The sequence below is a fragment of the Podarcis raffonei genome, chromosome 6 (genome assembly GCF_027172205.1).
Source record: "Podarcis raffonei isolate rPodRaf1 chromosome 6, rPodRaf1.pri, whole genome shotgun sequence".
NCBI lineage: Eukaryota > Metazoa > Chordata > Lepidosauria > Squamata > Lacertidae > Podarcis > Podarcis raffonei.
The window spans coordinates 55,233,153-55,260,822 of NC_070607.1; the positions used below are offsets into that span (position 1 = coordinate 55,233,153).

The following is a 27,670-nucleotide window of genomic DNA, read 5'->3' on the forward strand; positions in this document are numbered from 1 at the left end:
ATGACGCCACTGCTAAAATGAAGTCTTGTCCCCTCCACACAAGCCCATGGAAAATTAAGGTGGGTTTGCTGTGTCTCAAACCCATGTGAAGAGAATTCTGTTAATGAAATGACTGGGCTAACTCTGAGATGAATTAGCAAGGGAGCAACTTGACCTTTTTAATTTCTGTCTGTTGTGCAGCTCTTAAAAGGCACAGGAGCCCCTCCAGAAAGGAGGATGATAACTGCAACAATTTGGTTAGGCAATTTCAGATAACATTTGGCGAAGAATTGGTCTTGCACCTTGAGAACTTCAGATTCAAAGACTGTCTACACAAAGTAATAATTTGCACTAATATTCTGAACGCACACACACAAAGGTAATTTAAGCTACTATGCATTATTCAGTACAGTAAACAGATTCCCTTGTACCCATTCTGGCTATTTATTACACAAGTCTCAATGTTGTGCTTGTTCCATGGTATTAAGAGGAACTTCAGTCTTCTATTCTTTGGTTGCCCTGACAGATTTTTTCCAACAAGGATGTCTGCAAGTAAAACAGAAGAACAGAAGGACCACACACATGCAACTATTCCCCCACATCCTCTCAATTTGCAGTGTGAGGTAAATAGTGTGCATGGCACATCCTTCTTTGCCTTGCTGTTGTCCATCCATCCGAGTTACAAAGTGCGCACAGTTGGCTTAATTTGGCACACACAGGCAATTTTGCAGGCAGGGAACTGAGAGCATCTGAGTGACAAGAGAGTGATTCATGGAAAGCCACCCTGTGAGACTGGGAGGTGCTCTCTAATTCCCAGCATTAGCTACTGAACCGCAGCAACAACAAAAACCCAGCATCATATTTTCAGAAAGTCAACAGCAAAGGCACTACGGCTTTGTCCATTCTTGGGATGGTTGCCATCCCTCAGGGATCAGCATCACACCACCTTATATGATTGCCAGCAGCACCATGAGAGCCTAGTGGTGGCACTGCTTTTCTCAGATTTACCCAAATGCTAAGCCAGTTGGCCCCTGTAAGCATGCAGGTGCCAGAGTGTTCTAGTCTTGGGTCAGCATGAGCTCTGCCAGAAAAGGACTGTACACGATCCTATTGTCTTTCCTCTCAAGCCAGGCTCATTCACACACTGAGAATGGGTGACTCTGTCCTTCTCCTAACAATACCCCAAACAGTCACCATTCTTATTCATTGACTATATGAGAAAGTGGCTGGTCCATTAATACCAAACTTGGGTAGGCTTTCTGAGCTGTTCCCTTGAGATAGGCTCATACTCTCTTCTTAATCATAGACTCTATATAGTATTGCCAGCCCGATTCTAAACCGTTGCTTACGTCATACCTCTTATACTGAAGATTACCCCTCATTTGTATCAATATAAAACTCCATATCTCCAATATCGAATCCCAAGCCGTTGTGCCATTAGTAAAAATGGGGGGGGGGTCATGAGCAAATCACTCAGATTGTTGTCTGTCCTCTGCCATAGCAATTTCCTTGGCTCATAATAATTTTTGCTTTTTGCTTCATAAGCGGACAGCAAAGGAAGATCAGAGGGTATTGGGGCATTCAGACAACTCAGAAGTTTGCACTGCAGCATGACAGAATATGGAACAATACAGCACTGATGATTAGGCTATGAGGTCCTTCCCAAATGTATTTATTGCAAGATCTGACTCGTTTATGAGCGACTTTGAGAGATTTGCTCCCTAGTTTGCATTTAGCAAAGTTGCAAAACAACAACAACAACACCCCTTTGCTTTTATGCCTACCATATTCTACCAATGACTTCACTGGAAAGGAAGCAACAGCTGCTGGTTAGAATTGAGTCCCTCTCTACTGTTACCCTTCCTCCTCCTCTTGACTTCCCATAAGCATGCAGCTGGATATGTATAGATAATATGTTTAGATAAATGTACAGAAAGGAAAAATTTCCTATATGCAAACCTGTGAACCTCCAAATGAAGCATACATACTTCATACATTTCACAGCAGTTACTTCTCTTTGCTGTTTTACTTTGACAATAATAGTTTATTTGTTTCCTTGTTCTCAAGTAACAAGCAGGGGTCTCATGATTATTTGGAAGTTCACCAGACGAATCCAATGGGCTCCTGCCTCTTGTCCAACCCCTGACTTCATCTGCATTTTAAAATTGTTATATTGCAGAGGTTAAGGGGTACCATGCTTCCAGAAGTCCTCCAGCTCATAATGTAGTCAGTGTTTCTGAATTTGTTCTTCAGACAGGGTGTACAAACTGGTAGACCAGGCGTTGGGAGATGTCTGGTTTCCTGATGATCCCTTTCTTATAATATTGCCGGATGGAGCGACTCAGCTTGTCATAGTTCATAGCAGGCCGGTTCTTCCGGATTCCCCATAAACGAGCCACCTGGGCGGAATCTTCGATCTTGAATATACCTAGAAAGTAAATATGAGAAGCAGCAAGGCCAATTAAAGCATTTGTTTTCACCCAAATCTATTTACAATCTAACCGTAATCACCTCCCAGGCACTGTAACAATATTTTGAATCGGAAGAGTGTCTAATTGAAAATGTAGTTTGTTTAACAGACAGCCATTAACATCAGGCTGTAGGAAAGGAAGCAAAACTCTGTTGGTGTGGTTGAGAGACCCACGTCTTTTGGCACCTACCCCCCTTGAGGTTTTCTGCCCCAGCTGGTCATTATAAGAACTTGAATCTAAGAGCTTGACAGGATTCCATTTTGAGCTCCTTATGACATGTAAGCAGGATATAAAACAATCACTAATTAATAAATATTATTATTGTCAGCCCCATACCTCTCTAACTCTGGCTCCAGCTGCCACATCAGATGTTGGTCAGAGAAAGATCTTGTAGCTGAGTTTGCATATTTCTGCCTCCCTCCCAATCTATTTTTCTTTAGTGTCATATCTGTTTAGACTCTAAGCCCGAGTACAGGGCTGTCTTTTTCAGTGATCTGTGAGTGGTATTGGAGGACTTTTAGCTGAAGCATGGGCTTCAAAAAAATACTTTTAAATAAATAAATAAGCAGCAGCAAAAAAGAAGTTTTCAATCACCTCATAAGCACCAAATACTGCAAGAGAGCTTAATGGGAATAGGTCACATATCACTTAGATATGGAGAGGCACAATAGTAACCTTACATATATGAATCATGAGTAATGGAGGTCAGAGTTTTCATGCCAATGGTTTAATATGCCTGGACATTAGAACTACCACCATAAAAATATCTCTGAGTTTATGATTGCATGAATGAAACCTGGAGATGAAGGCCTATGCCCCTAAGTCAGGAGGTGGCACTGAAATTTCAAGAAGGAATCAACAACACTCACCTTTTTCCTTATTAAGCCAGCGAATGAAGCGTCCATAGTTATGGGGTTTCAGAAGAAGCTCTTTCAGAAACTGCCACAGGTGAATGGGTTGGCCAGAGCAGGATGAGTCCACCTCACTGTCTGTCCAGTTCTCTTCACTTCCTATAAATTACCATGGCCAGGAGAAGGCAGATTAGATTGCTACAATGCACTTTGCACAGGGCTGCCTTTGAAAAACATACAGCAATTTCACCCAGTAGAGAATTTGGCAGTTAGGCCTGTGACTGGGGGTAATGGTTGGGAGCAAGTGACTCCTTTTGCAAGAGCTACACTGGCTTCCTGTTTATTTCCATAATGAATTCAAAATGCTGATTGATACATTTAAAGCACTAAATGGCTTAGAATCAAGCGGACCAAATGATCACCTCCTTCCATATCAGCCTGTCTGCCCATAAATACCCACAGTAAAGGCTCTGCTTTCCATCCCACTAACATCTCAGCTACATTTAGCCGAGATACAAGAGAGAGCCTTCTCTGTTGCACTGTTGGAAGATTCAGGACAGATTTTTTAAAGTACTTATTCACACAGTGCATAGTTAAACTATTTGACTTTTAGAAGACATCTAAAGGCAGCCCTGTATAGGGAAGTTTCAATGTTTGATGTCTTACTGTGTTTTAATTGGTTGGAAGCCACCCCGAGTGACTGGGGTAACCCAGTTAGATGGGCGGCACATCAATCAATCAATCAATCAATCTCACTCCCACAGGAGGCAGCGATGGCCACTAACTTGGATGGCTTTGAAATAAGATTAGACAAATTTATAGAGGGGGTGGCTATTGATGGCTACAAGCCATGATGGCTAGGCTCTGCCTCAACAGTTGGAGGCAACAATGCTTCTGAATATAGTCAAACCTCGGTTTTCGAACGTCTCGGCTGCCAAACATTTTGGAAGCCGAACGCCGAAAACCTGGAAGTGAATGCTTTCGTTTCCAAATGTGCACTTCCGAGGTGCATTTCTCAATTTTCCCCATTGAACTTTCTGACAGCCCTTTGATCCTCAGTTTTTGAACATTTTGTAAGCAGAACAGACTTCCGGAATGGATTACGTTTGAAAACCGAGGTTCCACTATACCAGTTGCTTCTGAAACTACAGAAAGGGAGAGGGCTCTTGTGCTCGGATCTATCTTGCTGGTTTCCCATAGACATCTGATCAGTCACTGTGAGAACAGGATGCTGAACTAATGGGCCACTGGCTTGATCCAGCAGGCTCTTCTTACATCTACCTGGTGCCCTCTGGATACTTTGACCTACAACTCCCATCAGCTCCAGTCACCTGTTTCTAAGCTGCCTTGACATTTTCGTGGAAAGGTGGGGTACAACTATTTTAATTCTAATTTTAAAAATCACCCCAAAAGAATGGAAGTATACATTTCCTCTTTTTGCCCAACAGCAAGAAGACAACACAATAAGCAGAACACAAACTGGCTTCTGTTACAAGTCATACTGCAGTTCATTTGCATAGTGGCTAAAAACACCACTTGGTTTCCTGAACCTCTTCATCTGCACCCCAGTCACTTCCCAGCTGTTTCTACTCTCCTCCCCACATCATTCATTCATTCATTCACTCATTTACTGCTTGCTTTGGTTATATGCGGAAAGGGTGAGCTCACCACAGTAATGCATCTCTCCAGGGGCAGCTTTCTCCTTCATCCAGGCAGCTGGGAAACAAACACAAATGTCACAGGATGGTCCAGTGGTCTGGCCATTGCACTCTGATGGGCCCTGTTTCCCCACACCTGGGGATCTCAAGGAAAGCACTTGCTCATAGATTTGGAAGGAAGGAAAACCCAAGTTCCCTGCTGCGTGACAGGCCCATCCACCCTACATCATTTCCACTATTGATTGCCTAACAGAGAAATAATTGAACCGAAAGACGCTGTTCCATCAGGCTGAATGCTGGCACAATTTCAGTGAACGTGGCCATAAGCCAATGGTATGAAAAGTTCCATCGACATAAATTATTTCTCTTTCCCTGTAAAGGCAGCATTGGTTTGCAGGAATGAATTCCCAGGCAGCAATAGGAGATTGCTAAGAGTAAAAAAAAAAAAAAAGTTCTGCTTTTTAGCTGTAATATATATTTTTTCCAGCTCAGTCTCTAGATACCTGACTTCCAGATGTCCAGATGAGCATGCAGGACATCCCCACATGCTGGGGATCGCTGACGGAACTGCTCCTCAGACATGGCACATAGGTCCTTCCCACCCAGATCCTGGAATGATTTCCCAATCTGGGGGAGCCTGTATTGGTGTTCTGTCCACAAGATCCACTTCTGGACATTCCCTGGACTCCAATCTGCTGGGTCTATAAGGGAAACAAAGAGATACCGGGTATATTCCCCCCCAAAAAAACCCAACAGTTTGTATTGTCTTAAGTATAATTCATCTACGAAGAAAATGCACAAAGCATTCTAGATGACCAGCATTAGCAGAGGAGAACTTCCCCCACGTTCTGGTTTGTCCACAACTCTCAAAGGTATATGTGTGGGGAAACTCCCCATGCTTGAAATGAAATTTTTTCCAGACCTAACACAATGCTAATGACATAGTAAGGAATTGAACAATGAGAATAAAATGTAAACACATTCTCCGTGTCTCACACTGAAAGAATATGAAACAAAATTATCATTCTGCTTAAAAAAAAAAAATCTACAAAAAGTCAAATTGCCTCATTTGCCAATGCATAGTGACAGAGAGTTCTTTCTCCCATGCCTTCTACTACAACTTTTGCTGTGCGGTTTTTTAAAATCTTCAGCCAATACCTCTGATGCCAGTGTGTGATCTCCAAGCTGCCATTTTTCATGGTATAGCATTTGTTTATATCACACAGAGACCCAGGCTACGTACACAGATGACTGTGCTTCTACTACCGGTTTGGGAAATTGCATACACGTGTTAGCCACAATCAATATCTATCCTGTTGCTTCTTACGAAACACTGCATTTTGATGCATTTTCTCCTAAACCGCCTTTGATTCAAACTGAGAAAAAGAACGACAGTTCAAGATACAGGTAGGTAGCCGTGTTGGTCTGCTGTAGTTGGAACAAAAAAAAAAATCCTTCTAGTAGCACCTTAGAGACCAACTAAGTTTGTTATTGGTATGAGCTTTCGTGTGCATGCACACTTCTTCAAATACACTGAATCAGAAGTCCTAGACAGTTCAAGAGCCACTGGGATGGTAGAAGTAAAAAAATAATCAGGACTGATAGTTGTAATGGTGTATTCATGTCATAATGTGTGCTACCAGCTGTGAAGTCTTTCCTTATAGCTCCAAGACAGCAGAAAACAAAATGAAATAAGTCTTCTGCAAGTCACTCAGGAGTTCTATATGGGTGAACAACAATGCTAATTCCAGGGCAAGTGGGGAAGGTAGCAAGACATTGGTGCCTAGAATAGCACACTCAGCAGATATGGGGCACAATATTCTGATAAACATTCTCACATCCATTCCCAGAGACTTCTCTGATCCTCCTCATATGGAGGGAGGGGACATTGACGAATCAAGGGAAAGGAAGGAATGCTGCTGCATAATAAGCCTGTGGCTTGATAAGGTCTCAAAGGGCTTATCCCAAATGGTTAATGAATACAAACCCCATCCTGCTTCATATTTTTCCAGTTGACAGCACCCATTTCAGGAGACACAAAACTGTTGGGCCAGCCCAGTATCTTCCCCCTTGGCCCCTGCCTTTTGAGTATGTAGAGCTTCACAATGTGAAACTCCATTCCCCTCTGCAGCTAACTGTAATCAGAAGCATGGGTTATTCCCTGTTCTTTCCCTTTAAAAAAAACAAACCACAGAGTTGAATGGGAAATGTGGTACTGAATATTTTGCAGAATTTGGGGGGTTTGGGTGACAGAATATTTTAGATCACAAATTCTTAGTCTTTAGAATTTGACATCCGATGTCAAGGAGATAAAGAAGTGCACAACTTTTAGAAGACATGTGGAGGCAGTCCATTATTGGGAAGTTTTTAATGTTTGACGCTTTTTATGCGCTGGAAGCTGCCCAGAGTGGCTGAGGAAGCCCAGGCAGATGGGTGGGGTGCTGCTATTATTATTATTATTATTATTATTATTATTATTATTATTAATGGGATTCGCAACCACTCTGTTTCGTGGGCTAAAGGTCAACATTTGGCACTACAGAAGTCAATAGAGTTTTCACAGATTTCAATTGGCTTTAGATGCTTGAGATAAACCAATGATTAAATAGAGCGGGCCCCGCATAGGCCATTCTACACAATATCACATGAAGAATGCTTTCAGGCCCCCTTGTTACAGAGGTTGAAAGCAAGGAGGTAGGAAATCAGAGGCAGATTTAGGGAAGTGTGACTGGTGCAACCGCAGGGGGCGCTGCAACTATGAAGTAAACCAGAAGGCAATAGGCAGGGGCAGGGCACCAGTGAAATTTAAGACCCCCAAGGTCTGCCACTGAGGCAATACATTCTCATGCCAACCCCAATGCAGTTTTGACTCACGCCCATTGTGGCAACTCTATTCAATAGCCACATTGCACCATTAGCATACATGGTATCTTTCACAGGCAACGTAAGCAGTGGCCTGAGACTAGCATGGGACCCGCCAATGTTAGGCAAGCAATATTGACTTCTGCCTACGAATTTGCATCATTGCATAGAAATTAACTCAGCAGCAGCTACACCATTGCCCTCTGCTGCATAAATATTTCCCCTCAGTGGGCTAATAGGCCTTCCTAGATAGGCCTCCCAAGCAGTAAAAGAAGAGGGTGCTCTAGGTACTCACCTGCAGCGATATTGAGAAGCTTGCAAGCCGTTTCAATGTCCTTGAGCACTTCACCCACCACCATACTCTGCACTTGCTCCAGGGAGTGTTCTTCCAGGTGAAGACTGGCTTGGTAGTCCATATCAGGTGTAAGGCTCAAACCTTGACTGTCAATGATAGGGCACTGCTCGGGTTCTTTAGGTACGTCTGCCCTGCTGCCTTGGCTGCTGGGCTGCTGGCTTTCGGCCAGACCCTTCGGAACCCAGTTGCTGTCGTCTGGGTAGAGCATATCAAAGTACTGCAAGCAGAAGGTGGGTAGGGTTTGCTCGGGTGTGGCAGGAGGGCTAGGACTGTCAAGGGACCTCCAACTCTGGCTGTCAGGGTCTTGGGCAACAGGCAGTTTGTCGAGACCAGAATACAGCAAAGGATCTTGAAGGGTGACCCGGCTGCGCGGCAGAGCAGTCAAACCTTGGTCAGCACTGCCCATCACTCTGCACAGGTTTGTCTCCAGATCTGTCATCAAAGAAAGGGAGAAGGAAGGAAAGGGGGGCAGAGAAACCCAGACACCAGTTAGAAGGGATGGTTTGATAGTAATTTCTGCATTTCTGCCCAGTGATCAGGCACAATGGAGGAGAGCTAAGCCTGTTAACAGGAAAGAAACCACCAAAGAGTCACTCTGTGGCCAAAGAGACCTCTAGATGAAAATAGGTTAAATAGCTCTTCATGAGCCCAGGCAACTTCTCTTCTGGGTCATTTGGCAATAAGAGGGCAGGGGAAGGAATCCTGTCAGTAAGGGCAAAGGGATAATCAAATGCAGAAGAGAGAGTTGCCCATGATCAGGATCAGATAATATCTTTATGGTGAGCAACAGCAAATCTCTTTCTACTTTCCTGAGGGTGAGAAAGGAGGAGGGACCAAAACCTTTAACATGCCGAACCCATCAAAGGGAACTTGTCAACACACGACCAAAAAAATCACAGATGGGCTCAAACCACATTTAGTGCTGGAGTTTGAAAGTTCAGTCTGGTATTTTATTTTGTTTTTTGGTATGATAAACTTGCATCTGTATTCCTGTTTGTCATCCTTAGTCTGCACGTAGCCTCTCAAAGGAGCACCTTGGTTGCAGAGCCAGCTTAATTCTATATATTCAATTCTACTCCAATGGTGAGACTTCCTTACAATTTGCATGTTTGTTTGTTTGTTTGTTTGTTTCATAAATTTTATAGACTGATTATTAAGAAGAAAAAGCCCTCAAAGCAGTTTACAAAGGATAAAGCAGTAAAATCAAGAAACAATTGCAATCCTACTTTAAAACATACAAAAAAATAAAGAACTAAAACAGATCAAAATTATCTCAACTTTCTAAGAATCTCAATAGTTTATTCACTGGTGTGTGTGTTTAAAAGAGAAATCAGATGTGATCATGTAAAATGCTATTGACACAGGGGATGGGGCATGCCCGTGTTACTCTGTGAACCTTTACATGTTTAGGGGTCAAAACAAAACTGTGGTGTCTATTTCACCCAGATGAAGGGAAACTCCTACTTACGCGAATATTTACACATCTTAAATTGCCCAGCAACTAGAACTGTGGCTAAACTAACATTTTAAAATGCCATTGGGGTGTAATGCACAGCTGACAGCCCTGCAAGCAAAGGCTGGATGCTCACATGGTACAGAGACCAGCATCTCATACTGTCTTCTTCTGGCAAGGTATTCTTTCTGCAGTTTTAATGTCAGAATGAAATGGAAGGTCAGTGTGTCAGGGGAGGTCCTCAAACAGCTACTTTTGAACTATTGTTTTCAGAAAATTCTCCTATCTACCCCAGGTGAGATATCAGAATAAGGCCCATTTGGATTATTTGAGAATCATTATTTGTTTGCATTGCTATGCAGACAACAACTTGCTTGCTCCCTGTGATACAGTGGTACCTCGGGTTACATACGCTTCAGGTTACAGACTCCGCTAACCCAGCAATAGTGCTTCAGGTTAAGAACTTTGCTTCAGGACAAGAACAGAAATCGTACTCCGGCGGCGTGGCAGCAGCAGGAGGCCCCATTAGCTAAAGTGGTGCTTCAGGTTAAGAACAGTTTCAGGTTAAGAACGGACCTCCGGAACGAATTAAGTACTTAACCCGAGGTACCACTGTATGCTGCTTTTCCTTCTAAGATTAAAGGGCTCAGGTATGGACCACACACAGTGCAGTTCTCAGTAGCTTCTCTCCTATTCCCTTCATAAAGCATAGTGAGATATTGAAACATTCTGTTTTCCTTTTAAAAATCACTCCAGTCAGCCACACTCAAGCAGAAGTGTATATAAAAGAAGAGCACTTCTTTGTGGTGTTAAGTTCCTGGACACATGTGTGCATGCAGAGATAACATCAAGGCTGAGGGATATTTATGTGCAGGAGTTAATTGGACATCAGTGGGATATCCAAAATGTACACAAATGTAATAGAAAAGACACTGTAAAGGCAACACACCTTCATAAAAGATTGTGGCTGTTGAGTGTGAACTCACACATTTGCTCTAGTTTGTTGCAATGTCTTCTTGTACAGAGCAAAAACTAGGGTCAAATCCATACAATGCATTTAAAGCACTCTTATACCACTTTAACAGTCAAGGCTTTCCCCCAAGGAATCCTGGGAACTGCAGTTTGCAAACGGTGCTGGTCTACCACAGGTCCCCTAACAACTCCCAGTGACTTCTTGGGAGGTTTGGCTTTTTGAAGACATTTTCCATCAAACTGGGAATAGGTGAGGTGATATGAATCGAATGCATCACGCCATCAGAGCTTTCCCACCAGATTTGATTGATTCTCCACTTGCTGTGAAAAGTAGATTTGATTTAAAAACAAAAACAAAACACCTGCTTGCTACAGAAAATAATGTTTTGGTATCTTATCAAGTATCAGGCGGGTAAGTTGAACACATTCAGAAGGCCAGAGTGGATGCACATAGGAGAACCTAGAGTTTGACTTTGAACCTAAACACACCTACCTGAAACAGGTTATTTATTTCCAAATAAACATGCACTAAGTTCCAAGAATCAAGGTTTTGGGGAGACAGCAGAATGGGCACCCCCACAGCCTTAGACATAGCTTAACAATGCTTATGAAGGTGGGCACAGGCAAGTGTCATTGAAATATTAGAAGTGAAGATCTGAGACTAGCTAAATGAACCAGAATCTTATATAAAGTGCATGGCAGCAGAGATAATGGAACCCAGATCTCCTAAATCTCAGTCACTGCAGTATCCACATTTGGCCTGATACAATCTCCCTCAAAGAACTGTCCTATACACACGTTCAGACAGGTGACATCTGATGGATTATTTATCCACAAACATTTCAGCCCTGAAATCATGATCTGAATGAACTTTCTTTTATTTTAATCTGAGCTTTAAAACATCACACCCATCTGTCTTTGGTACAGAGAGGCCTGGCCTCAACAGAGAAAGGGATGAGCCTTCTGAATTTCCATGGCAACCTTGGTAACTGTCACAAACCAAACAGAAAGCCTGGCTGTTCCCTGAGGCTTTAAAGGTGGGAGGGGAAAGAATCACTCTGAAATGAGAGTGTGGTTAAAAGGCTGCTGTTGAGGCTAGGATATCCAAATGTGTCTGGAGTCCATAGCTTACAAGGCCCATCCTCAAATTGTATTATACTCTCTGTCAAAGAACTCTAGAATTTTCATGTGGCATTTCAGAAATCGTGACTCAGTGCTAGTAAGAAGCACAGCAATGACCAAACCCAATCATACAGCAATGACCCTAACAAAAGTAGCATACATTTATTTTATTTGTTTGTATTCAAGCCAACAATGTGTATATAGTGGTACCTCGGGTTACATACGCTTCAGGTTACATACGCTTCAGGTTACATACTCCACTAACCCAGAAATATTCGGGTTAAGAACTTTGCTTCAGGATGAGAACAGAAATCATGCAGCGGCAGCTGGAGGCCCCATTAGCTAAAGTGGTGCTTCAGGTTAAGAACAGTTTCAGGTTAAGAACAGACCTCCAGAACGAATTACGTACTTAACCTGAGGTACCACTGTACTGCTTTTAATCCCTGTCATTTCTAGCAGCACACAGGACTGCTAAAAACGAGTAAAACATGAGTTCAAACTATTAAGCCACAAATTTTCAACCACCACATGCCAACCAGAAACTATTATCAATTTCATGTCAGCAAAATAAGGATGAATGGCTTTATCGTTATAGAGGTGGGAATATTGGTATGAGGAAGGGCACTGGTTCATTGCCTTCATGCCATGACTTATTTCAGTGTAGCATTTTGGGCCACCTTTCAGGTTCCTGGGAATCACAGCTCACATTTAAAAACAGCAGCAAAGGAATCTCTCGAGCTTGCTGTAGCCTTCTTTGAGCCAAATAAAGGTGCCCTTTGTGTAAGGGTTTTATTTGCAGAAGTGTTCTGTACAGTACGTTACTATCTTTGCTCACTTCAGTGTGCCAAAAAAATTCATTTCCGTACTGCTGTTTCTAGCAAGTTTCTGCCCAAGGGCTGGACCCATATTTGCTCCCCAACATGAATGCTATATCGTAAATAAGATATAATTAAATGTCACCACTTGCTGCAAGCCAGAGACCCATTACTGGCCAATGAAAGACAAGTGGAAGAGGGCATCTTACAGTTTGATTTGTTCTTAAAGCAAACCAGGCATGCAGGTTCCTGCCACTTATCACACAGAGTGGTCCAACATCTCTAATTTACAGCTACAGATATTTCCTAATTATCTCTGGGAGGGATAATTAAATGAAATTAAAAACTCATGTGGATCTGCACAGCTACAGCTAAAGACAAGATATGTTACAGATTTAGAAAGTGGGGCACTGGGGAGGTAAAAGGGTTTTCCAGCGGTGACACAAACACATGAACAGTGGAACTCTTTAAAATAAAAATAATAAATAACCGCATGAGTTGCTGACCTCCTTTGATCACTATTAAATCCTATCTCTTACATGGCATGTTATAATTGGAAAATTATAATCATAGCTGAAATTAATACCCATAGTTAAAGAAAAGGAAAAAAAAGATTTCAAGATTTTTTTAAAAAACTGCAGCGTTGTTTGTACTAATCAAAGTACAATGTAAAAGGCTGACATTTCAAAAGCCGTATCTCTGTCGTAGATCTGTGAAAGTTTGGCTCTTTTTGCAGAAAAAGCAAATAAAAGAACAACTTAACCTAAGCAAAGCAAGCACTCCGTTCCTTCCTTGCACAGGCAGTACAAGTTGGTTTCAACTCAGACTTGCTGGCACAGTGTAATTTCTAATGGGCAGGTAATTCAAACACAGCGCTGACAAATCAGGCACAGATGCTCAAGGGATTGTTCAACTCAAAGGCTTCCATTAAGACAGAAGACTATGACCTTTGGAGAGCTCCCGGTGAAAATACAAACTGCTGACAATATATTTAGCCACATAGGAAGCTGCCTTCTACCATTTATACTACATTTAGCCCAGTATTACTACTCTGGTTGGTAGGGGCTCTCCAGGGTCTCAGGCAGTTCTTTCTTTCCCCATTACTTGCTAACTGAATGTTTTAACTATACATACCAGGAATTGAACCTGGACCCATCTGCATGCAAACTGCATGCTCAGTTACCACCAACCTATATTCCACCACCGCCACCCGCAACCCTCAATATTTGAGAAGACATATTTGTGACTTCTAAAATTATGAAAAGTAATATTTCTACTGGCACCACTTCCAGCAACTATGATCCTGCAAACTTCATTAATGCACCCAAAATGTTTACTCTTATTTAATTTCCCCCTTACATTTCTATTCCACCTTTCTTCCATCATGGAACCCAAGGAACAATCACCCATACAGGCACTGGCCAGACTCAAATCTGCTGTGCTTCTGCAGCCTCACATGCCTTCAGACCATACAGCATCACTGGGCTCATTCCTCACATACCCATCCCCCCAAATTATATCACCCACTGACACAAGTTTTGACAAAATGGATGTCTCTGCTGCATTCACATGGGAACATGTACAATTGCTCACAAATGTGGCTGAACCCACCAGATGTCTCTCTCTCTCTCTCTCTCTCTCTCTCTGATTCTGTATTTTTAGTGCTTTATCCTGCAAATAAGGCAAGAAAGTGGAGGACAATCTTAAAATAAGACTATGCTTTCAACCAAATGTTCATGCAAGATACTGGCATAAATTTTAATGTTCCTAATTAAGCTGATGTGAGCCTAGGCAGGGGAAATTGGAACTTCACCCAGATATGAAGGTTCAAGGAAGCCTAGCCTTATTCTATTCTATTCTATTCTATTCATTATAGTATTGATAAATATCATGCTTGAAGATGCTTCTTCTAATTTCCCTGGATCTATATGGGATCACACGAGATCTTGTGAGATTTGTTGGAGTCGATCTGAATCAGTGTTGGAAAACAACAATTGGGGTGAGGGGGAGAGAATTTGTGCCTGTACAGGAAATTCTAGAAGAGAGAGGAGTGTGCCTCTTTATGCAACATGCTCTCTTAAGTCCCAGAATGTCCTGGTTCTTGTTGGCAGTTCCACAGGCAGGAGAAGCCAACAGAGGACAGAAACAGGAGAAAGGGAAAAGCAGCAGCATAAATTTGGGACATTGAGATCCCAAGGACAGCAAGAGCCTGTGCTGCAGAACATGATATGTGAGCAAATAAATTGGGCCTCTGGTTCCCAGAGCGCATGGAAAATCTGACACCAGATCTCAGTGGGGAGGCAACAGGATCTAAAGGGATCTGTCACTTGTGCACAGCTAATATTCATAGATGTTGTCATGCCCCTGCCATGCAATAGGGACCTGCTTCAGATAACACTATGAGGGGAGATAGGTGGAGACTGGAATTGGTGTTTGAATGGTACAGCAGGACTTTTTGAAGTGCTGACCCTAACATTGGGATTGTATGATGCATCTTGGCTTGGCTTTGAACAGCAAAATGTATTGGGCTAATAGAACTACCATGCCTCGTTACAAATGCAAATCAAGAATTAATTAGTCCTCCAGTTTAATTCTATGTTTGATTATAACTACCATTATCATAAGCTACGCAGGCTGGAACTGATGGGAGTCCAGCAACATCTGAATGGCACCAGGTTGGGGAAAGCGACTGTAGATAGATTAGATGATAGATGATAGATGATAGATGATAGATGATAGATGATAGATGATAGATAGATAGATAGATGATGATAGATAGATGATAGATGATAGATGATAGATAGATAGATAGATGATAGATAGATAGATAGATAGATAGATAGATAGATAGATAGATAGATGATAGGTAGATAGATAGATGATAGATAGATAGATAGATGATAGATAGATAGATAGATAGATGATAGGTAGATAGATAGATAGATAGATGATAGATAGATAGATAGATAGATAGATAGATAGATAGATAGATATAGATAGATAGATAGATAGATAGATAGATAGATAGATGATAGACAGATAGATAGATAGATGATAGATATAGATAGATAGATACTGTAGATAGATGCTGAAATGCAACATAATCCAAGAATCCCTGGAATCTTGCACCGCTCAGAGATTGGGATGGCATTTTGCATATGTTTTCAAACTGTGTTCTGGAGTCCTTGGGGTTCATCAGAACTTTTTTGAGGTTCATCAGGGAGAAGATTAGTAGCAATCAAATCCCACAAAAGAAAGGTTTGCCTATCACTACTGACCTGCTCTTGCCATGTGCAGCCCAGGAGAGTGTTGGGTATTTTTTATGGCACATCATTATTCACTGAAAACCATTTAGGCAAGGGACCATAGTTCAGTGATAGAGGACTTGCTTTTGCATTCAGGTTCTTCAGTTAAAAGACAAGGAACAGGTTGTGTGGAAAACCTTTGTCTGCAATCTTGGACATCTGCTGCCAGTCAGAACAGAAAATACTAGGCAAGAGGACAAATAGTCGGACCTGATAAAAGGCAGCTTCCTAGGTACTCAGACAAAGGGAACATTCATTTACAAAACAGAGCAAGGCAGCTTGTGCTAAAAATGGTCTATAATATCACCAGTGTAAAACAGTGGCTGGATTCAGTCTTAGGTTTTGCCTCTACCTTCTATCCCATGTTAAAAACAACAGTAACATGTGGCATAGATAGGAAAAGAAAGTGAATATTTGCTGTCCCATGAACAGTAGTGAAAGGGACAGCAGCCAGTAAGCTCTTAAGAAGAGCCCTGCTAGATCAGGTCAAAGGCCAATCCAGTGCAGAATCCTGTTCTCACAGTGGCCAACCAGATGCCTCTGGGAAGCCCAAACGCAGGACTTGAGCACAGCAGCACTTTCTGCATATGCCTAGAGGAAGGCCACATACCTGAGTGCAACAGCAACTTTCCCCACCTGTGATTCTCCCCACCTGGCACTCAGAAGCACACTGCCGCTGACAGCAGAGGGAGAACATAGCTATTGTGGTTAGTAGCCATTGATAGCTTCATCTACCATGAGTTTGTCAAATCCTCTTTTACAGCCTTCCAAGTTTGTGGCCATCACTTTGGGTCTTGCTTTATTGTTGTTGTTGTTATTATTGTTGGTTCTTTGTGGTTTCCATTTTTTATTAGGTAAGTTGCAACAAATAAACATCCTCATCATCACCAGAAGACTAATAAGGGACTCAAGGGACTAAGTTCTCTCAAGTACATCACACTCCAGTCATCTCGTCTTCTGCAAGCACTCCAGCTTGCCAGGCAGAATGATACCTCCTCTCTTCCCCTGTGTGCTGTTTTGGGGATCTTCCTGATCCCCTTCCCCCACAGCCATTTTCTGAGGTGTGGGGGCACACAGAGGGAGAAGAGCAGGGGAAGCCCCACTGCACAAGTGGAAGTCGTTGTGCAGGGCTTCCATTGATGGGACCGGTTAGGTGGAGCCTGCCTATAGTCTCTATCAGAGGCTGAACACAAGACTGAATAAATGGCTGTATCTAAGCCAGGAAAGATATTCCTATAGAATTTACTCAGATGACATAGGTTTTCAAACAGACTGCATTCTGTGGGTTGATCTGTGGATAGATTATGCAGGTTGCATAAGACAAAATATGATATAGGTAGCATCATATTTTACCACACAGATTTGGAGCTGATGGACTGTTTGCCCCTTCAACCATGTAATTATTTTATCCCACAAAGGCCATGGATCTTTTCCTGTTAAATACCATGAAGTCTGGCTCTCCACAGGTCAAGGACAATGCCAGCTGTTCAGAAAACTGCTTTTGGGGAGCAGGTGGGAATAATGCTTCTAATACTAGGAATCCCCAAAGAGTGCTTATACCTCTAGGTTACCCAGAGAGATGTTGCCCAGCTGCAAACCTCTAGTTTATTTGCTCTGGATTAAATTAAGGCCCCGAGAAATCAGCCCTAAATCCAGCCCCCCTGTGGCTTCCGACACAAAAGAGAATCTGGTAACAGCTTGCAAGGCCCTTTATTGGAAGTCCTCTGCCGAATTATGACAGTGGGGGGTTGCTTGGAAGTGGGATTAGATCATACTCCTGCCTAGACCACAAGCAAAGGAGATAATGAAGTAGATAGCATGCCAGGCATTTTGATGGCTTGACGTCAGCAGAGCTGCAGCTGCCTGTTGGCCTCTCCCTGTCACCTGCATGCTCAGGCTCTCCATGTCCTGGTCGGGAAAACATGGGACCAAACGCCACCACCTTCCCATCAGCATTTCAAGCACTGCACACTGACACAGACAAGACGTTTACATTCTACATGTAAAAGTTACTAGGTTTTATGCTGGGTGTTGCAGAATTACTTTCCCAATTGCACACCCCACTCTTGGTAGCATATCCCAATTGCCATCTAATCTGCAGGGCTTGTGCCTGGCTTCTTATGCCAGATGTAGTTTGTTTCTGCCATGTTCCACCTCCTTAGCTATAAGTATCCTTCCCCAGACAGCCTATTAAGTAACTAGGGTGGGGATGGATGGGGCTAGTGAAACAACAACATTTATATTTCAGACCACTGAAACCTCGTTTCTTGTCAGGTAGAAGGGATGAACCCCATTCTCTACAGCAGGGGTGGGGCACCCTATGCCCAGGGTCCAAATGCACCCCCCCTCCAGACTTCTCACAAGTAGCTGGTAGCTTATGGCATCCCTGGATAGTAGGGCCTGCTGGCTTGGCTGCAGCACAGAGCTGGAACTGCACTCCCGTCTGTTCTACCCACACTTCCTTGCTTCATGGTTGTGCTCCACAGCTTGCCAGACCAGAGGCAAAACACACCAAGGTCCCAAAGAGGCACCATCAAACATTTCAGACTTGACTTCTAGGAACCTGCAGGCCATGACTGATGTTGTGGACTACAACTCCCATGGGCCATATCTAGCACTGCTGGTGGGCACAGGTTGACGAAGGGTGCCTTAGACTGTGAAAGCAAAAGGCCTGAGTGATCTTCTGACAAAACGTGCTGTACTTAAAGGGTGGGGACCTTTGTTTGGCTTTCTCTGGCTTTGGCACAGAGGCTGCCTGCTGCCTTTATGTTTATGGGATAGGTGGGGAACTGTTTACATGGAGAAGCTGCTCTAAAAAAGAAGTGGATTCACTGCAACAGCAAGCCAGGGAAATAGCAACTGTCCAAAGAAAGGAAAGGAAAGCTTTTTTTTCTCTCACAACCCTCTTTCCATCCCTTAATTAAAACGTTAAATCCACAGCTTTTGACCAGTTACAAAGTTCTTCCTGTCCATGATTCTGACTAAGACTCTGAGCTCCTTGCTTCTGTAGGCACATTATATACATCCACACTGCAATTTCACCCTCTTTTTTCCACCAGTGAACCTCTTCTAGTGATTAAAAAGCATCACTCTCCTTAATTTTGTCCCCAAAGCTCATTAAATGTTCAGTGATTGGTCTCTGCTTCATATTTCTATTATTTCTCTTCTCAAACATTTTCCCTCTATCACCTTACTTTTCTACACACTTGAGCCCACGATTCCTACATCATTATAATTCATTTCAAATATTTCAGAAGGACCCAATGGGCTTTGAATCTGCAGCTCCATGCTACAGGTAGCCACTGGAGTTTTATTTCTTCTCGGTGCTCTTATTAATTTTTCAAAGGCAGAGACAGTCTAATTGCTTGGGGCTTAAGCAAACAGCGGTTAATCATAACAGGTGATTAACAGGGGTGGGGGTGTTTCCCCCTTAGTTCCTCGTTGTCAGCCCCAGCACCTTGGAGAGAGCCTGAGACTGAAACTAAACCCTTTAACATGTTGATTAACAATTTTGGGGTTTTGGCCCAAAATTTGTATATCAAATTATCTCAAAGGAAAGGAAACGATGGCTTAACTTGCGCCAAAATTACCTGGCTTAATGCAATCTTGGAGTGGCCAGGCTCTGCTTGACAAACTCCCAATGCCCATTTTACAATGGAGTTTGGTACTGACATGGGGTTTGCAGAATTCAACACCCCTGAGAATCGCAACTTTGATTTCAAAACAAGACACATTTGTAGTCCATATGACTTGTAAAACTAGAGTCAGTGCCTGAATGGGAGACTGCCCAGGAACCACATGTACACTGCCTTCCGTGATGGAAGAAAGGCAGAATATAAATGAACCAAATAAATATTGTATCAATAAAAACAGTAGCTTTGAGGTAAATGGTTGTAGCACAGGAATAATGGGCTACCCCTCTTCCCTGAGAAGTTTGGTCCCAATCCTGGTGGCCTCTTTTGCAACACCTATTTCACAAGTCAAAAACAACCACACAACAGTCACATTATTTGCATAACTTGCAGTTTGGCCCTCAGGCATCTGGCAAGGCAGAGCCACACCTTAAGACATGCGACAGATTTGAAATGGCACAGGGAGTGAGTCAGGTCAGAATCAACAAAACTTGAAGGCTCAAGGGTGGGCTGTCTTAATCTATTGCTAAATGTGGACTATTGCACCCATATACCTCCCCACCCCATAGGGCATGTCATTTTAGGGGATGAAACTTAATTTTTGCAAATTTCTTCAGTCAGGGGTTTTAAAAATATGTTTTTCAGTGTGAGGAATTCAAATATGCTATTATTTTTGTTATTGGGCAACATTTAGCTTGGTAAGTCTACGTTTGACAAAGAAGCACATGAACTGGTTTTGGAAAACCAAATAATTTTAATTTTACCTTCTGAAAAGGTTGGTTAATGTCACCACTCAGACTTCCATATTCTCTTCAAGGGCAGCACCAGATCAAGCACTAGACCATTATAAAGGTTGGAAGGCATAGACCAAAGCCTCTCCTCACCCAAAAGGGCTCAGCAGAGGTTGTTGGTAATATGGAGCCCTGGCTACCAGCACCACCTGCTTATATGGAAGAAAGGAAGGTCTAAAAATACTATGTTTCTGGACTTGTTCCGAAAGGTAAATAACTACCCCACCTACCACAGGTCACAAAGACCCTCCTGGAGCCCTGTGATTCCCCTTCAGCAGTCTATGCATCTCCTTCTGAATTCTGTTTGTCTGGTGTCTAAATCTATCTTATTTTCAGTAACCATTCGCATTTAGATCTGGACAACATTTTCTAATGTCATTATGGAACCCAGCTTTGGCTAACTGCTGACCTCAACAGAGCTTGGTTCACCTATGCTGAGAGCAGAGAATAAAGCCTGCTCTAGACAATGATCCTATTAATTAAACTTAATTCTGCAGGCAAATAGGTTGATTTAGGATGAATTCCACAGCAGAGCTCTTAGTAGACATATGCAAATTGATAGCACTCTTTATAGCAGAGGAGAGAGAAGCTCAGATAGCATATATGAGTGCTACATCTGTATTTTCAGTCTTTTGGTGACACAAAACCTGGTAACGTTGCCTGGATTTTCTTACCTTAATTTAAACTAAAGCTGGGCACTGTTCCACCCACTTGTCATCTGTCACACTTTGGGTTCTGCTTTCAGTGATGTCGAACTTGCTGCTGCTCATTTTTTTTAATACTGCTTTTTGTTGTTTCACTGATTTGCTTTTATTGTATTTTATTTTTTTCTTCTATTTCTGTAGGTGACATACTGACTCTGTAAATAAAATTAATCCAGAGTGCAAGCCTGTGTGTGGTCTTTACAATGTGAGAGAAACAGAGAAGTGGGACTAGCCTGGAAAAGGATCATACGTCTATTTTTATTTTATTTTTAAAATTAAGACTTTGCCCTGCAGCTATGCTTCCAGGGCAGCTCATTCAAAAATAAAGACAGAATAAGAAAGCAAATGCAAATTCAAAAATATAAATGAAAGTTGCAGCAAGGGCTAAAAACTATTCAAACACCTCTTTATCCTGGGATTTGACACCTAAGCATGGATAGTTTTAGGAGTATAAGTTGTTTTAAATTGTTTTAACGTTGTATTTAATTGTTGTAGCCCACCCTGAGATCTTAAAAATTTGACTCTGGAATCAAGAATTTGATTCTGACTTTATGCACAGCTAGGAAAGAGAAAGTCAATGTGTTGGCACCCTCTAGATATTGTTGGACTACAATTCCCATCAGCCCCAGCCCCCATGGTCAGTGGTTAGAGATGATGGGAGTTGTAGTGCATGACATCTGGAAGGTACCACATTGCCTGCCACTGATGTTCACCAATCCAAATAGGAGTTGAGATTACAGTCTAGATCTTTTGTATGGTTTCCAGTGATGGTTCCTCACACAGATTGCAGAACTCTGAGGGGTTCTTCATACATGATAATTTTTCCCTACAAAGAGATAATTTCATTTTAAGGGGGGAATATACAATCATGTATATGTGTACCTCTGTATGCAGCACACACCAGTTCTCAAATTCAATTGCATTCAGGTATACAACATATCTAGATCAATAGACAGATCAAGATAGCAACCCTGTCAAACATCAACTTGGCAAAACTCTTAGCTCAATATTTTATTACATTTCCTTCCCCAGAGCGTTTTGTCAGCTGCTTCCAGCAGTATACAGATTCTACCTCCCACCAGGCCTAATATCTTAATACCTACCCATTGATCAGAACATCAGAACGAGTGTAGCAGTTCCCACTGCCCGTGCTTGTAATTAGTATCGTCAAGAATGCCTGCTAACTCACTCTAATATGATGAAAGGAGCTGACAGATTTGGTCCCTGGGCACCTTCCAACACTTATGGCATTAGGTACTACACAACAGGGAAAACAAACCAAGTAGAAGAACCACCTGGGTTCCAAGCACTTGGAGACAAAAGTTATCAAAGTTCAGCAGGTTGGGTGCAGAATAACTAAAGCCCTGTTTGCTTTGCCTGCCAGCCAGCTGGTGGGGAGGAGAAGTCAATTAGATGCCTTTTATTGGCTTATCAAATTGGTCATGAAAAATACTTTGCTACTTTAGAGCCAAGTGAAGTTAAGAAACTGGGAAATGGAGATAGCCAGCCGAGGCTGTCAAAATGCCTGGTTATCATCTCTGGAAAGTCCATATTTCTGCAAGGACATTTTCATGGGACTAGATTTCCAGAGCGAGTGTTTGGGATTGTCAGGATGGTGTGGGTTGCCCTTAACTCGGCAGTCAATTTAAAAGACTCATGTTTACCCTCTTAGGAATGGGTTCAGCTCAGGCTCAGAATCAAAAAGGAGAACATTGTTTTGGTTGTCAGGTGGTTTCAAATGCAAAGCTTCCCAAAATAAAATTCTACTATTTATTTACTTCATGGCGTGTAAAGATTTAGGAACACACAGATATTTTTGTATCTCATTATATTCCCACTGTTTTATCAAGTTCAATATTTTTTAGGTCAATATTATTCAGTGCTGAGATGTGAGTAGAACGGTTCATAATTTCCCCTTCGATTCTGATAATTTTCCACCGTGTGCACTTTTAAGAGTCTGAAAACTTCAACTCACAACCCAAATGTTGCACTGCAAGGAAGCTTCATTTCATTGTCACTGTGAATGGCACCCACCAGCCCACTACAGATCAGAATTTCTCACAATTTTGTCTGACACCATGTAGATGCTTAATTCAATCAGCCCCACCCACCCCAATATTTCAAGAGCAGAGCCACAGATGCCCTTGAGAACTGTCCCTGGTTCTGATCCACACCTTTTCAGAGAAAGCTCGTGGAGTTCTATTTGTAACCTGGAGGCCTAGGTCTGCTGCCTGACGGAATAGCACTCCTCCATGGGTCACATAGAAAGCCATCCACATCTGACTTGCTTCTCTAGATGGCAAGGCAACCTATACTTCACAGCAGTCATTTATCTACCATGCAAGTGGACTTGTTAATTAGGTAGATGCAATACTTTTGTTGGCATAGCACAAGAGTGGTTAACCCATGGCCCTCCAGATGTTGCTGAACTACAACTCCCATCAGCCATAGCCAACATGACCAGTGCTCAGGGACAATGGGAGATTAGTTCAGCAGCCACAGGTTAACTACGCTTGGCCTAGTGTCCCGAAAGAACTTTCAAGAATGAATTCTATAAGCTTGTGGAAGCTTAGCAATGGAGATAATCCCTCCCACTAATAATATATACAGTGGTATATCTGGTTATGTACTTAATTCTTTCCAGAGGTCCGTTCTTAACCTGAAACTGTTCTTAACCTGAAGCACCACTTTAGCTAATGGGGCTTCCTGCTGCCACCGCGCCGCCAGAGCACAATTTCTGTTCTCATCCTGAAGCAAAGTTCTTAACCCGAGGTACTATTTCTGGGTTAGCAGAATCTGGAACCTGAAGCGTCTGTAACCTGAAGTGTATGTAACCCGAGGTACCACTGTACTGCACTACTTTCTCTCAACATTCACCTTTTAAAGATAGGTGGCAGTATTGCCCCCATTTTGCAGATGGGAAACAGAGAAGATAGAGGCTGGAGCACCTTGGATTCTGAATTCTTATTCATACTTCACCAAAGAATCAAATGGTTGTGTTTGTTTTTAAAAAATCTAGATTTAATGTCTCTTCAGCTCCGTAAACTGATGGATGGATCACCACAGCGCTGCCACAGAAGATGTTGATCATTGTGCACAGCATCCTACCTGTGCAAACTGCAGTTGCTACATGTTTGCCACATTCATTTTGACAGCAACAGACAGCTGCTTACCCTGATATTGATTCTAGTACCAATGCAGTGTGAACTACACTAAACCATATTGCAATGTCTCCCTGTATTGCAGTTTATCAGTGTTTTATATTGCACATTATACTTCATGCTCAAAATTACATAAGGACACCTTGATAGCAAATGGTGCTGTACAGTGCTAATATAAGGAAGAACCACATTGTATTGATACAAATTCCAACTTTGTCTCCCAATAGCTCTGAATGGGGTAACACACAAGATTATTCTCTGACCCAGTTGTGTCCTCTCTTACTCACAGTTATGTTCCCTCTTAAAGGAGCTTTTAATATGCAAAATGCTTCTGTCAGACTTCTCTTTGCTAATATGCTTTATTGAGGAGTCCTTATTAAAATGCCCACTTTACAGATGAACAACATGGTTGAGAAAAACTACTCAGTGTAACCATGGCTGATCATGGATTTAAGCTCTGATCTCCAAAATTCCCCACCAATGAGAAAAAGAGAGAAATGTTCTGGTGCCACAAAAGCTTTTACTGGCAGTGAGTCAAATTTATTCTCAACATAAAGCCTACAAAGTAAATGGAGTTCTTACCTGGAAAGAAGTAAACATCTTTTTCTATTGTTAATAAATCAAAGAGTGATGTTGCAGTCAAAAGTTTCTGGGAGCACCCTTTCATATATTCTCACCTTTATCTCTCCCCAGCACTTCATCCTTAATCCTCAGTTCATCAACCACTCTCCCTCCAAGGAAATTCCCTAAATTAGCCATTTTCAACAAATTGTCACTAGATGTTAAGAGGAAAGATCAGGTTGTCAGTTCTTCCATCCACATTTCGATCGGACAGAAGCATAAGTGGAAAACCAATATCCATGCAACTGTTTACCTGGAGACACTGCAGAGATGCATGGGTAATGGCGCCCCCTATTCTGAGCTGGCTTTGATGTTCCTATTCCTTTGCGAACAGGTCTTCATGTCCCAGGGTCAGACTGCCCTCTCTCCACCTGCAACTCTATTGATTCCCACTGCTCAGATGGGAACAGCGCAGGGAGTGGTCTGGCTACCAGCAGAGCTCCAACCTGAGCATGTCCCAGCTGAGCAGCAGAGCTTGATGTTCCCCTCAAAATGGTGGGAAGCCCCTGCTTATAAATCCCTTTTCCCTCTCCTGGGAAGTTGCTTGCCCAGCAAGGAATCCTGCATCTTTGAGAAGTAGCTGTGAAGGGATTTGGCAGGTGAGGTGTCATTTGTGTTTCACTAACCAAGCATAACCACAAAGGGGGGGGGAACAAACCAACATAATGTCAATTTGCCTTTGGCCCTGGGGCAGGGGAACTGAGGGGAGCAGCTTGAAGAGGCTACTGGTTTGCGGTGAAGGGGATAAGAATGAAAGATGCAGAATGGCCTTCTGTAGCTATGTCTCGGCCACCAAACATCACCAAATTAGCATTAAGTCATGGCTGCTGAATTCTGTTTCACATGTACCTAAAACTACTTCAGTGAATCATTAGAACTGTTAATAGGTTGAGGAGTGTGGGGGGTGTTAGGGGAGGAGTAGTACATTGTGCTCCTTCTGGGGTAGTTAGTCCACCTTTGGCCCCCACTCTGCACTCAGCCCTCACCTGTGGCTCCTAGGTGCTGTCAGCAGCCACACTCCAGGAACGGCTTTGACTGGTCAGCTAAACCTGGCGAGGGTAACAGATGGGTCTTAAACCCTCGGTGAGTTAGGGACTTCCCCTGCATGCAAAGACAAGCTCCAGCAGATTGAATGGACGAGACCAGTTGTGGGGCCAAGAAGGCAGTTTCTTGCATATGCTGTAGAGGGAAGTGAGGGGCAGATGGGGCTCGTCAACTTGGGAAAGTAGCCCATCTAGGAGAAGGAAAACTCTGGTCCTAAACATTTGCTGCCTTGCAAGACATCTTTGAGAGATAACCCTACACAAATCCAGAGTTGAGTTCCTAAGACGGTTGGATGGCCCCTTCCAGCAACTCCTGCAGGCAAGCTGGTGCTAAACGTATTGCTCTGTTTTCCTTTGGACCACATTAGTGGGGCCAAGAGGGGGTTCTTTTTGTCTGGCCAGCCCAAGAACTCCATACACACTGCCCTGGTTTGTGCCCCAGGAAGGTCACTTCAGTGCTACTAACGCAGTGGTTTGACTTCAAACCCGCCCCCCCCCAGTACACTCCACTATCTCTCGAGACAGACGGATGCCAACAACCAGTCATCATAGTTACATGCCAGTTATTTATAAGATCTATGCTACACTACACTACACTACACTACACTGCTTTGCTTTAGATGCAGCACGTTTGACCCTCCCAAGCCACAGAGCTCCTACCGTGAACCCCAGTAATCTACACAGTGCACTGTGGAAATGCTGAAGTCAGTGCACCTAGCACAGCAGAAAATGGCAGAAAAAATCTCTTGTGCAACAATTTATTCCTTCCCTCCGCAGCCACCGCCCCCAGCACTGGTATGGCTTCTGATACTTCTAGTTTTGAGTTCATGCACCAAGCCAGAAATGCAGTAAGTTGCCAGGTGGACAAGCACAGCAAGAGAGTCCACACACAAACATGTGGCGCTTGATGGCTTTAACGTCAAGCAATGATTTTACGTGTAGAATGGCTGTTGCAGATCAAATACAGGGATGACTAACCTTGGGGAACATTTTCAAAGGCATAGTTATGTTGCATCAGCAAAACAGTAGTTGCAGGAAAACTTATGTATTTTCTCAGGTTGTTGAAAATCCCTTAGATTGCAAGGAAGGGAAAAATTGTACACATTCAGCCAACTGGCATCTGGTGACAAAGTATGGACTGTTCATGTAAGGGGAAGCCAAAAGAAAAATCTTAAAAATCATAGCTCGCTTAGAACAAGACATACATACACATTACTTCAGACAGAGATATAGCATTGGGTTTTTGAAAGAGTGGAGAGGCTTGCTTCTGACATGTATCAGTTAAAAATGTTCACACTTACCCTTTAGGTTAGCAGAGAAGTGGCAGCTATCAGTGGCAGCATCGATCCAGTAAAGTTGTAAGGAAAATGATCTTGTCAATCTGAAATGCCCCCACTGGGCATGGAGGACTCAAAGAAAAGAGGATGGGGACTTGGTTAAGGCAACCAAACAGCTGAGGTTGATGTTTCTTCTTGCATCAAAATCAAATGACTATTTGCAACAGGGCCATGTACTTAAAGACACATCAAACTTCCTGGGGTGGAAGAGTCCACCAAAAGCATCTGCCACAGGTTGTGGAATGCATACAGGCCACCAGACTGTTCAGAGCAGCTCAGTGGCAGGGGCTGAATATGTAAAGAAATGCATTCAGATAACAGGCACCTAACTCTAGTTATGTACCAGGGATAGCCCTGCAGCTGAACTGAACACTAGGAATGCAATGTGTTCAGGAAAAAGCTTCCTTTGCCCATTATATCTAATTCCTTCCTTATTTACCTGAACAAACAAGTTGTGTGCTTACCTCAGTTGGAGGTGTTTAAATATCCCAGCCTACAGTTAACCCTTGAATATGTGAAAATCCCACGTACAAGTCAA

At 42.8% G+C, this 27,670-nt stretch overlaps 1 protein-coding gene across 1 annotated transcript; it reads right to left on the reverse strand.

The window, feature by feature from the left end:
- Positions 1–524: 524 nt before the first annotated feature.
- On the reverse strand, positions 525–27,670 carry SPDEF (SAM pointed domain containing ETS transcription factor). Its single transcript, XM_053393045.1, has 6 exons — positions 27,097–27,670; positions 8,117–8,608; positions 5,463–5,660; positions 4,970–5,017; positions 3,320–3,460; positions 525–2,407 (listed from the first exon to the last, which is right to left on the reverse strand). Exons 2-6 carry the CDS (start codon positions 8,580–8,582, stop codon positions 2,229–2,231), a joined length of 1,032 nt encoding a protein of 343 aa, XP_053249020.1. The 5' UTR covers positions 8,583–8,608; positions 27,097–27,670; the 3' UTR covers positions 525–2,228.